The sequence below is a fragment of the Rhea americana genome, unplaced genomic scaffold (genome assembly GCF_003343005.1).
Source record: "Rhea americana isolate MKP2758 unplaced genomic scaffold, rheAme1 scaffold_128, whole genome shotgun sequence".
Lineage (NCBI taxonomy): Eukaryota > Metazoa > Chordata > Aves > Rheiformes > Rheidae > Rhea > Rhea americana.
Window position 1 is genome coordinate 2055898 of NW_028185350.1, and position 12407 is coordinate 2068304.

At 51.5% G+C, this 12407-nt stretch overlaps 1 protein-coding gene across 1 annotated transcript in view; it reads left to right on the top strand.

Annotated features, from left to right (window-relative positions):
- The window catches only part of SRRM4 (serine/arginine repetitive matrix 4), a 35791-nt gene extending 26279 nt beyond the window's left edge, over positions 1-9512 (top strand). Inside the window, exons 9-13 of the mRNA XM_085326116.1 lie at positions 623-960; positions 2606-2824; positions 3065-3175; positions 4252-4398; positions 5068-9512. Of these exons, the coding sequence (XP_085182242.1) occupies positions 623-960; positions 2606-2824; positions 3065-3175; positions 4252-4398; positions 5068-5326 (1074 nt within the window). The 3' untranslated portion in view covers positions 5327-9512. The remainder of the gene's footprint in view (positions 1-622; positions 961-2605; positions 2825-3064; positions 3176-4251; positions 4399-5067) is intronic.
- Positions 9513-12407: the final 2895 nt, after the last annotated feature.

The following is a 12407-nucleotide window of genomic DNA, read 5'->3' on the forward strand; positions in this document are numbered from 1 at the left end:
CTTGTTTTTTTTTGCTAGTTTTTACTTTGTACTGAAACTCTTGGTTTTATTTTATTTTTCTTTATTCATTTTTGTGACATTCATTCAATCTCCRTATTAAGCAAGCTTAAAAAAGATGTCAGACTTATTTAGGATTTTCTTTTGTTTTTGTTTTCTTGCCAAGCAGTATGTAGTTTTTTGTATGTATACTCCTCTTTCTTTTCTCCCCTCCCCCCGMCCTTTTAGGTTAAATAAGGGCTTTTCCCTCTGTTTTACCTTTTTTTATTTAGCTAGTTAGTTATTTTGATTCTTTGGTTCCCCATTTACTTTGCTGAACTCTTGTTTTAACATGAATCGCATGCTGATACTCTTTGCATGTTCTCTAAATCTTCCCATTATTATAGCAGGGGGAAAAGAAGTTTCTGCTTACTGTGGATTTTTTTCAGGGATATGTGCTTTTGATTTCTTTTTCTCTTTCTTCTTTTGCTTTCTTTCTTTCTTTCTTTCTTTCTTTCCTTTTGTTTCAGTGCATCATGATGGTAAAATTTCTGGGTTTATTTAAAAAAAAATCAGACAAAATAAAACCAAAATCAACTTCCCCAAAAAACATTCAAACAATGCCAAATGGCTTTTTTGCTTTCAGATCTCTCAGTCAGGGTCTTCTGCTGACCTCTTTACCAAAACAGACAGCCCGCTTGGCCACCTAGCCAGCCAGAATGGAGAGTATCATGAATATGACTCAGGAAACGATACTTCCTCCCCTCCCTCCACTCAAACGAGCTCCTCCAGGTCAAAGGACAGCCAGGAGAAAAGAAGTCTAGTCCATGATGGTTTTGGCCATGCYTTCTCGTCCGGGAAGCCCAAACTGGCCAACAGCGATAACAGCTCTGATTCAGGAAATTCCTTCACCAGTTGTTTTTCCCAGAGCAAGGRAACAGCTTTGGAAAATCTATCTCCAGATGCCCAGGGACAAGACCGAAGGTCAGTGATTRCCAGTAGCTGCTGCTGGCAGCCACATACCTGGTACGTTGTTGCGGGAAGGGTCTGTGTCTCCTGCCCAGTTGCCAGTTGCAGTGGTGAACTGGTAGGAAGGTTTTTGTGGTCTGGATGCAGTTAGATAGAAATCAGACCTGTGGTCTTGCCAGTCTGGAGTCYAGAGGACCAATACTTCAGACTGAGGAGGAAAATGAAAACCCAGCTGTCATGCGCCTAGGTGCCCATTCCTGCTCTCCTAGTGTGGCCAATAAGGGATTTGGCCCTGGGCTGAGCTGTGTCCTGAACACAGCCCTGCTTAGCTGGTCATGACCATGCAAAAGAAATGTCATTAGCCCTACTGGGAATAATCTAGTGTGGTGCACTGGGGGGTTGCCCGACAACTTCCTTCCCTCTGTATGCCATAGGGAAGGGGGGAAGAATTCATTTTCTCTAAAACCATTATGGGCTGTTTTTCCTCCTGTCCATTGAGCCAAATCCAGTCTGTCYCTTTCTGGTTCATTCAGAACCGGTCCTGGGTGACAAGATAACATTTCCTGGTTGGGGGAAGCGTGAGGAGAGACAAGCACCTCACTGGCTTGAGATAACCCTCCAGCAGTTCTGTGCACTGGGGTTACAGAGCATGAGGGCTCGGGGGCCAGGGGCAGGGGCCAAACCACAGTTGGATGCCACAGGTCATCATCAAGAGAGAGGAACAGATGCCAGCCTCCATCACGTCCTCCCATTCCTGGAGGCACTGGCCGTTAGCCAGGTGCACACTGGCGATGAAGATATTGAAGCAAAGCAGCTGGTATCCAAGGTTATGCCTAAGGCTAGTGGTATTAGAGAGCTCTTCCAACTCAGGCCCTCAGGTCTTAAATCCTAAAAGCTAGAGTCAAGTGGTGGTRGGAGTGCTGAATCAGAGACGGGGAGAGGCAGAGGAATTGGCATTAGGAAGAACCATCTCTGAATTTTCAGCTACAGGTAAAATTTTAGGGCCATGGGTATCTTTCACATTGTGACTCCAGAGGAATAACTCTGCTTTCGCATGGGTAGATCTGAGATTGCATCTGGCTGTTGCTTTGGGTAGGGTTGCTCACCACTGAGCTAACCTCAGTTCCACACTAGGGCATGTCTTTTGGAGCCAGAGGAATTTGTGCAGCCTTGTGCAAAAGGAATGGGATGCTTATGCTCAGTTCCCACCTGTGCTGCTCCATGGTCAGGCTGGGGGTCACGTGCCTTTGCCCTGCCATGCTCTGCCTTTTCCCTGCTTCAAGATTTCTCCCCACCTTGCTCCCTGCCCAAGGGCCTATACAGCTTGCTGGCCTGGCCCACGCTCTGCCAACCGGACACTCTGCTCTGCCGGTCACAGAGCAGATCTGCCATCCTGCAGAACCTCTAGAGAAGGCACCAATGTCAACTTAAACCTCTCCCACAGCCTTTCCTTGGCCCCAGACTGRAGAGTGGCTCTTGTGCCATGACCCATGCAATGGATCTCCTGCAACAGGAACTTAGGAAGCTGGAAGTGTTTTTATCCCCAGGTGGGGAATGGGAGGATGGGAGTACTGTTAGCTGAACTGTGGTGCTTCCCACAGCCAGGGACCGGTCCCAGCTCAACCACAGCCTCAGTGGCTGTCCAAACGTATGTTCGCAGAGGGTGCCTGTCTCTGTATCTTGGCTGCTCGGAGAAGAAGCGAAACTTCCTCCCGTCCCCGGCCCACAGCTCCCCRCTGAGGCCAAGCTCCCGCAGCGAGTCGTACACCAGCACCGGCAGGTCCTCCCCCAGCTCCAGCCACTCCAGCCGCTCCCGCTCCTTACACCCCAAGGCCTCCCCCAGGTATTCCCGAAGCAGATCCTGCTCTTCAGGGAAGAGGTAAGGTCAATTTAAACAGCTGTCCTTGTGACCCTGGGCAATGTCTAGCTCTTGCAGGCTGGCAGGCTCCTCAGGGAAGGGGGTTAAGAATTTTGGGGAGGCCCAAGGATTTGCACAGCTTGGGGTAAACTGCTTTCTCCAGAGAGCCTGAAATGTGGGGCACCCTTCCCCTGTGAGCCCAGRGAAGTCTGGTGCAGCCTCACTTCTGGATCTTTAACCCTTTTCTGGTTCTCTCCCCAGGTCTTACTCACGTTCCCCCAGCTATTCATCCAAGTCCTGCAAAAAAAGTCCTGGGAGCAGGAGCTCAAGGCCTCGTCGGAGCCCCAGTTACTCCCACTACAGCCCTGGCAGGTACAGCTGTCTCCTCATGCGATGTCTGATGTCTCATGCTTTCCAATTACTTCAATTGCTTTGTTGGACTCCAGTGTACTTGCTGGCTCATTCTGGCAGGCCCAAACTACTYCTTCCCCTTCCCTTTGGGCAATCTTTTTTCTGGTAGCATCTCTGCTGCTTCTCCGCTGTGCTGGGACATTCTGCCCTGGAAAGTAGCTCCTCCAGGGAGCTGTGCAAGACTCGCAGGGGCCTGGCAAGCCAGCTCACGCTCTACGCACTGCCTGGCTGCAGAGGGCAAGCAATAGGATTCCTCCAGGCACGGGTGGGCACGTTGTGAAGGTTTCACACTTTTAAAATGTTCCATTTCCAGGGTCTGATTCTTGTAGGCTGCAATGGTCCTTGTTCCAGTGTAGGAGTGTGTTTTCCTTCTGTATAAGGATAGGGACCTTGAGCTGAAGTGTGTCACTTTGAAGATGGCATTGAGCAAGGAAAGGAGCATGTGAAATGAGCTACACTCCACGGAAGGGCCTGTGCTGACATGTACTGAAGTTCAACATAAGATAAAACCATAGCAACACTGGCAYTCCTTACGGAGAGCTCTGCTGAGCCAGCCTACCCCAGTGATGCTGCACAGCCTTGCTGGGATACCTGGGGCCCTCTGCAACATGGAGCCAGCGGGAAGGGTTGTTCTCACCTTCTTTCACAGCACAGCCAGCAAGWGCAATTTTAATGGAGCTGAGGAAATACAGAGTGTGCCCATGGAGATAGGCACATGGAAGCYGTGCTAGCTCAGCACCACAGGGCCATGAGGAGACACTGCTGAAAACCTCCAGGCATCCCATAATTAGCGGGTGCCTATCTGTCAGGCTAGATGAGTGTCTCTGCTAAGACACTCACAGCTCTCCAGCTAAGGGGTGTGTGTGCAGGGCTGATGCCTTTCAGAATATTTAGCTTAGAGTAGATCCCTTTTGGAGCTGARTGTCCTCTACTCACCTGTCCTTGCATGGGTGATTGCCGCTGTGTTCAAAACCCACCCAGCCAATTACACTCACGAAAACCCAGCAGTGACAATTTCCAAACTGTTTCTTCCTTAGAGACCGTGAGAGAGAGCACAAGTATGGCTCCAGTGAGAAGGAGTCGCACAGGGAGCGTGACCGGAGGCGGCGACGGAGGTCCTATTCACCCCTGAGGAAACGCAGGAGAGATTCTCCCAGCCACCTTGAAGCTCGGCGCATCACAAGGTAAGGGGACACACTCCCGTGCCTTGGAGACAAGCTTAGCCATAACTTCCTTGGGGGAGAAATGGAATCTCCTTTGGTCCCAGCCCTCATCAGAGGAGGTTGCTCTCCCAGCTTGAGGAGACYCGTTTCCCTGAGCTGGATCAGCATGCCTTTCCATCCCTCTGAGGGCTTGGCATTTTGCAGACAGAGGCAGAGGGAGGCAGGGGTTCTCATTTACAGCAGGTAAAGAAATAAGGCAGATAAAGTCAGACCYATTAGCTATGGGGGGCATCCCCCCTTGACCTTCCGGAGAGGACTTTTATTGCAATAGATGTCCCACAAAGAAGGAGCCAAATATTGAGTGACAGAAAGCCTTGAACTTTATTCCTCACTGTCCGGGCGATTTCTTTAGCCCTCGAGCTGAGGGCTTTTGGGGACAATATCAAGCTGTTCCAGACCATGACAGAGCCTGGCCTTCTACATGGTGCTTGGGGCATTTCCCAGGGTATGTTCCAGGGCCTTGGAGGTGGGCGGTTTGAATCCCAGGGCCTATCAGCTATCCTGGTCTCTTCCCTTTTTGGGAAGTGTTGTGCAGAGCAACTGCACAAAAGCAGAAGTGCTTTCTGGAGAATTTGGCAGCGAGTCTGTCCTTGTATTACCGATAACCCATGTCTGTTTGTGTCCCTGCAGTGCCCGCAAACGCCCCATCCCCTACTACCGGCCCAGTCCATCYTCCTCCAGTAGCGCCAGCAGCTATTCCTCTTGGTACAGCAACTTTAGCCACTCCCCGAGCCGGAGCTATTCCAGCTACCGGACGAGCCGGAGCCGAAGTTGGAGCAGCAGCAGTGACAGCAGCAGGAGCCGCAGCCGGAGTTCAGGCCCCAGAAGCAGCCGCAGCAGGARCAAGAGCTATGACTCAGGAGGCAGCTCTGACAGCCTCCGTCGCTAGGGAGTGCCGGTGACAGCTCACACACCAATATTGTCTCTAAATTCCTGGCATTCTCCACTTTCTTCCCGCCTACCTGGCCATCGATAACAATCATCCCCGATACTGATGTGGCAGCAGTGCCGGGTCCCCCTTCTGCAGTTCAGAGTAAGAGCCCTTGTGCACCTGGTGTGGCGCAACCCCAGAAGCAGGCAGGATCCTTCACGGCCTCGCACAGCGTGGGGGTACGTCCCAGGTCCCTGGGCCAGTGCCAGAAGGAGMGCTTTCCTGAGGGTCTCTAATGACAGACCTGCTGCATCCACCCCATCRTTACCCCTTCCATGCCGCTCTCCAAGCACTAGCGGTTGATCCAAAAGAGAGATTTTAGCTAGTTGCTTTTCTCCTGCCAAACCAAGAGCCAGCAAAGTAATTTCCATTGGAGGGAGAGTCACAGTTGTGGAGGAATTGATTGGAAAGCGTTGGTGACGAATGGGGGTGATCCTGTCTCTGCTTAGGCAAATATCAGGGCCCTTGAGTCTCTCCTCCAGAGTTTCTGTCCACTCTGCAGCAGGCCTCTGCCATGAGAGATGATTTATTTGTTGCCAGTCAGCCAGTCTTTGCTATAAATAGAAGGCTAGAAATCCCTTCTGACGTAATTCCTGGTGAAAAGAAAGCTACCCCCTTCCTCCTGTCCTTTCCTCCCAGGCGTGGATTCGTCTATGAGAGGGTCGTGCTTTATTGCCCTCCCAGCACTGTGATTTGCCCGTGAGCATGCTGCCGAGGTCTGACGCAGCTGCGAGGCCAGTGGGGCGCAGAGGGAGCAAGGAGCCAGCACTGTGCAGTGCTCTGAGGGTCAGGTGCAGCGCAGGATGTTGGAGTCATGGGGCCCAGGTTGRATTTGCTGTCTCAGAGGACCTCTCTTGCAATTTGGGGGTTGTCTGGGTTTTTTCAAGGGGATTCTTGCCAGGGACCTGTGCATGGCTGGTGGGACTGTAGGGACATAGGGCACTGGATTAATTCCAGCAAGATACTCTAGCTGAGGGGTTTAGCATGAGCAGCTCGGCACCCTTGCCTGCAGCTGCACAGCCACCCTTACCCCGGGGGCTGTGGACGGTGCCAGCTCTGCCTGTGCTGCCCCAGGCAGGCCAGGAGCATGCAGCGCTCCGCGCACAGGCTGGGGCATCGCGCCCTGCGTTTGGGCTGCTTGGCACAAAGGTAGAGGGGCGTCTCTGGGACTGAGGCCACCTTGTCACAGGGCAGGTTCGTCCCCTGTGGGCTTTATGTGGCTGCAGCAGGGCCCAGCAGGAGCTGGGCAAGAGCCACTTCGGCGAGCCRGAGCGCGCAGGGTTAAGAACATGTTGCATGAGCTAGGGGATCCCAATTCCCCTTTCTCTTAACAGGCAGCAATTTTAAGCAGTGCTGAGGGGATTTCAGGAAATTATTTCTCCTTGAGACTGTCAGGCTCCCCTTGAAGGCAGGATTAGCAGGCGCAGCAGCCCTGGCACTCCCTCCCCTTCCCCTCCACATAAGGCAAGGGGATGTTTTCCATCCCTTGTGCTGTGCACAGCCGGAAGGACTCCGCTCCCGGCTCCAGCTATCGAGCGGTCCCTCTGCCTGCCTGCCCTCCTGATGCTTTTCCCTGGTGGCAGAGCTGTGGCAGGGAGCACCCGTGCTCCCAGTTTGTTCATCGGTGGGAAGATGGCACAGAGCAGGGGAACCAAGGGGGGCTCTGCTAATAGCCCATTTTTCCGAGGAGCCGCTGGCAGGCAGGGCTCTGCCAGCCCTGTGGCCCTGGGCCCCACGGTTTTGTCGCTGTGCCAGAGTTGCCAGCCCAGCTGGCTGTGCAATTACTGTGTTTTGCAGGGCAACAAAGGCTTCTCCCMGCACAGGCTGAGCTGGTGCTGAGGAGTTTCTTTCTCTTACAACACCTGGGTGCTTAGTGAAGCTAATTTGGGATTAAGCCTTCCCTCCCGCCCTCTCTTTTTCCATTCCCTCCCCTTCCATCCAGGATGCTTATTAASGAGCTGGAGTTAATGAGTCAAGAGGTGTGACCTTTAAGTGCCACAAAAAGGGCTAAGTGGAGGCAGCAGCTACTAAAGGAGGAGGAGAGGGGTCTAGAGAGGTGCAAGCTCACTAGCTACAGTGCTACCTGCRGCCCCCAGGCCTGCTGGCACAGGTAAACGGGCCAAGCCGTGCRCGGTGGAAGGCCAAGTGCAGCATGTTGTTCTTGTGGGTCTGAATTACCTGCTTATCAAGTGTGTAGGCACGTGTTGTCTGTTAGCCAGCACAGCAGTGCGGGTTATACGTGTACCTGGGCAGTACCAGAGGCAGGTTTATGCTGAGGCTCCCTCAGCAAGYAGCCTTCCCCTGCTGATCCTCTTGGCCTGTGCCTTCAGCCCCAAGAGCCCCCCCTTTTTCCTAGGCTCATCCTCCTCTGCCTCACTCCCTGCAGGTGATTTGAGGTTGGGGATAGCGATGTGTTGCTGTGTGTGTGTGTGGGGGGGGGGGTGTACACACGTGTCACTATTCAGGGCTGCTGTTGAGGTTGGTGGCTTCATGAGGCCATGTGGCCAAGTCCCAAGAGGCCACTCTCCCAGATGTAGAAAAGACCATTCTTGGCAGAGCTGAGGAAAGTGTTTAAGGCTGTGGTGGGGGGCTCAAAAGTGGGTCCTTGCTGTGCTGTGATGTGCTCTACAGGCAGCAGTGGGGCCTGGCTGCCAGCCTTTAGGCCAGGCCCCCAGGGCTCCCCACTTGAAACGGTCTTCAGCAGCAAGCTCCCTTCTCTGTAAAGGGCTGAAAACCTTGTGCTTCTTCCCCAAAGAGTCTCTCCCAGCTTGATCTCCAAACACCCTGTCCTTCCGCTCCCCAGAAAGACCTGATCACACTGACTGGAGGCCAAAACCCAAGCCACAAATCTAGCAATTTTGCAGAAGTAGCCTCGTGCCTGTTAGTACTCCCTGACACACGTGCATCTGTAGCAATGAAGCAGAGAGCCAGATGGAGAAAAGAAAAGTAAAGCTTTGTGCAGCTGGTGTAAATATTGAGACACAGTGCTGAGCTGAGTCCCCCTGTTGATGGGGACAGATGAACAAAGCACCACGTCAAGGGGAGCAGCATACAGCAATCATGGGAAAAGAGCTGACTCCGAGGGTCACGCTGGGCTTATGGCAGCTCTGTACGAGGCCTGCTGATCCGTGCTTCAAGGACTGCCTCCGATCGTACAGTCCATGGCAGCTAAACTCTCCTGGGGTTTCCCGGTCAGACTTGTATTGGAGTAAACCTCTTTATTTATTTATTTATTTATTTATTTATTACTATGATTATTATTCTATTTTTAATTGTATGTCAGACTGGATGCAAGTGGTCACCATTAACAGTATTTATTTATTCTGTCTTTTGGGGAACAATAAGTTATTTTTGGATCTGTTTGTTTGTTTGAATGTATCCATGTCACTGTTCATGCCTAAAGGTTTACAGCATTGGCCTGCGAATGGCATGAGCCCCGTGTCTCTGGGGAAGGTGGCCGGAGAAGGGACACGGCTCCTGGCGCAGCCTGTGGCAGGACGCTGCTGTGGATGTGTCCATTCAGCTGTGCTCCCCAGAGCAAGGTGGAAAGTGTGTGATGGTCTGAGGGATGCAAGAGGAGGGGAGGGGGGAAGGTTGTTTTTCCTGTTAAAAATCTAGGGTTTGTCATTAGATTTGTACTGGAAACCAATGGCTGTGAACAGAGTTTCTAGGATCTCGCAGAGGCAACGKCAGGAGCCCTGCTGCTGCTTCCTCTGCCTTTCTTGCCGAGCGGACGAGCGAAGGGGATTTGCAGTGCTGCGACGGGAAGTCTCGCCCAAGCCCGGCTCGTGGTAGCGCTGAACGGATGCCAGTTGGCTGGTGCTGCTGTTTCCCTTGGCTCCTCCATCTAGAGCACAACCCGAAACCGAGCTCCTCCCAAAGGTGCTGCTGGTTTCCCTGGAAGGATGCCGTCGCTAGGACCTCCCTGTGTTTGTTGTGGAGGGACAACCCACCCCTGAAAAACTACAGATACGAGAATGTGAGAGGACAATCTGTACTGAAAATGCTTGCAAAATCAAATCTCTGGTGACAGGACCTAACCAAGTCTCTGTGTGTGCGTGTATGTATATGTGTGTGTATATGTGTTTGTATATATGTATATGTGCATGTTTGTATGTGCATATACATATATATATTTCCCTTAGTGGTGATATTTATCTCTTCATTTTTTAACTTATTTAAAATTTTCAGTACAATCTGAAGCATCATCCTCCTGTTGGATGACAATTGGATTTTCTGTCAGTTTGTGAGAAGCCTGTGAGCTTTTCTGTCTCTGTGCCTTTTTTTTTTTTTCTTCTTTTTTTTTTTTTTTTTTGTGTCACTCATTCATTGCTTTTAAGGAAGTTTTGCTGTACATCTGGCACCTCAGATTGCTGCTGCCACTCTCTGCAGAGCGGCTTTCCTCTGGTGGAAATGCAATGTGGTCATTTCTGTGTGTGCAAATCACTGCTCACTTGAGGCTGCGCAGTTGCTCCTGAGTGCAAGGGATGCCCAGGGACACCTGCAACCTCGCTGAGAGTATAACAGCTTCAGGAAAGCATCTCGATTGTCCTTTGGAAATGCTATCTCAGAGGGATTTTCTTTCTTCATACATCAAGTATCTTTCCTGCCTGCAGCTTTTTTTCCATCCCCTGAAATGCCCTGGTTGCCTTTCCACGGTGGAGCRCAGGACCCAGCGCTCCTGATGGAGCTGTGCTGTGCTGCACTGGGTTTTGCTGTCCTGGCCAACAGGCACTGCAGAGAAGATCATTCAGCCTCAAATATCCTCCAGGAACCTGGAATCACCGGGGCCGCTCTCTCCGCAGGCTGGACCATACCGTGTCCTGCTACCTGTGCGAGGCTAGTTTCCCCGCTCCCAAACCAAGCTTTGAGGCCAGGCTCCAGCAAACCCAGCACAGTCTGTGCAGCTTTGCTGAAAAGCAAGGATAAGAGGTGTTTCCACGCACTGTGGTGTAGTTTTCTTCAAGGGTTATACCAGTTGGTTGTTCTTTGCTTTATATAATTGCAACTTTTTTCAATGTTTTTTGTTGTTTCGGGAGACTTGAGTTGTACCAAACTGTTGTCTGCAACAGCCAGTCAATGTTATTTTGCTATGCACTGTACATATACTGAAAAGGCTGAGAGGACTTAGCCTGTTATTTAATATTTATTTCTTCTATTTATTGAGCATTACTTAAAGCTGTTTGGGTCTTGCCACTGGGTCCATGAAGACAGGAGCCTTTCATACAAAGTGAGGTGTTACCCTATGCACTGGAGAGAGGTTATCAGAGAGGCAAGTTAATGTGGAGGCTGGCATCTGCCAGAATGGAGGCATCTGGCAGGCAAATGAGGCTTATGTGGAGCTCAACCACCAGTAAGTTAGGGAGAAACCTCATTTAGATGGAAATGAAYGGAGCAGGGGAAAATCCTCCATCTCTTTCCACCAGTTTCTGTTAACAAATCACAGTTCCTTGCAAAGGCGTTGAGCATTTGGAAGTGACAGACCAGCCTGCAACAGAGGTGCTGTTGGAGACCGTGAACTTGTTCTTTGTCCTCCGTGCTGGACAGCACAGCCTGGATCACCAAAGATCCCCCCCACCAGAGATCTCTGATCTCTCCACTGAGCCCCTCCTGACTCTYGGTGGCTATTGGGGGGGAAGGGGAGCATTACTGCTCCTTCATCAATGCAAGGAAGAGCCCAGGGGAGTCAGTGACTTGCCTTAGTGGCACAGCACAGTTCTACCAGGTGCTGAAGCATGGCCCCAGGATGTCCACCCCACTGCATCCTGGAGCTGCTCTTCCTTGTTTTGTGCCCTGCTTTGCTTCCTTCCTGGAGGTTGGTGTTACAAGCAAGCCCAAAAGTGAGCTTGGGCAAGGTGGCCATGCCAGGACTGGAGGAAGCCTCTCAGACCATCTCTGAGGCACTACGGTAAACAGGAGCTTTCCTCAGGCTTCCTCACCCTGGTTTGAAACAAAGCATGGGACACTAGAAATGTGAGCTCTTTCAGTGCAACTCCACTGAAACCCTGGTTGCTACCATGACAGCTGGAGCGGGACATGCTTGGCCCTTCCAGGCCAGGTGCCTGAGATCCAGGTCCCTTCAGGTGTTTGGGAAGCCACTGGGGTGGCCAGTGTGCTAAGCTCCTCCTGGGTCGCTGTCAGGAGCCGTGGAGGGCTCAGACTCCTGGGCAGTCAGGCTATTCGTTTGAACAAGAGATGAATTTAGATGCCTAATTAAAGACTTTGCCCTTTAGCATCCAGTGGGTTTTATTACTTCTTTACAAGAGAATAACTAAATCCTATAAGTTTTGCTGATACCTGGAAGTTTGCACATGACCAGGAGGCTCTTGGAAGCACTTCTGCTTCCGCTGTTGTAGTCAAAGCTTTGTCTTTAAACGTCCTGCTTGGCTTCTTAGCAGACAGCAGGGATTTTCCCCAGAAGTCTTTAGTTACTGGTGCAAGGATGTCGCCTCCAGAGGTCCGGGGCACCGAATCCCGTGTGGGAAAGCTGAGTCGCGGGCTTTTGGGCTGTTCCTTAGAGAACAACATCCTGAACCTCCTTGGCCCAGGATCCTCAGGGCCCCAGTGGCAGGTCTCCACGTGTGAACTCCAGGAAGTGGGAAGACTTAGAACGAAGCAAAGACGGGAGAAAAGCCGCTAGGGAAATGTCGTCTCTGTTTTTCTTGCCTGTCGGTCAGTTCCTTACCAAATTATACTGGTGCATCTGTTCATTTGACTTCACTGTAAAACTACCTTTGATCTCCATTGAAATGCATACTGTATTCTTTAGTCTTCCCAAGGTATTTAAGTTGTTAGCCTGTTTAGAAAAAGGGTCCGAATAAAGGTTCAGACAGTATTTAGTTCTCGCTGCAGCCTGCTCTGTCCCGTTTCTTTTGGATATGCTTCAGCATGGCGGGATATTTTGGGTGGTTTCAGCCTCTCCACTAGCAAAAGGCATCTGCCTCCATCAGGAGCTGGTGGTGGGGCTGCGGCACGCGTCTTTCCCTCGCCGCCTCCCGGCTGGCGCTGAGAACGGAGACACGAGCACCGGGAACTGGAG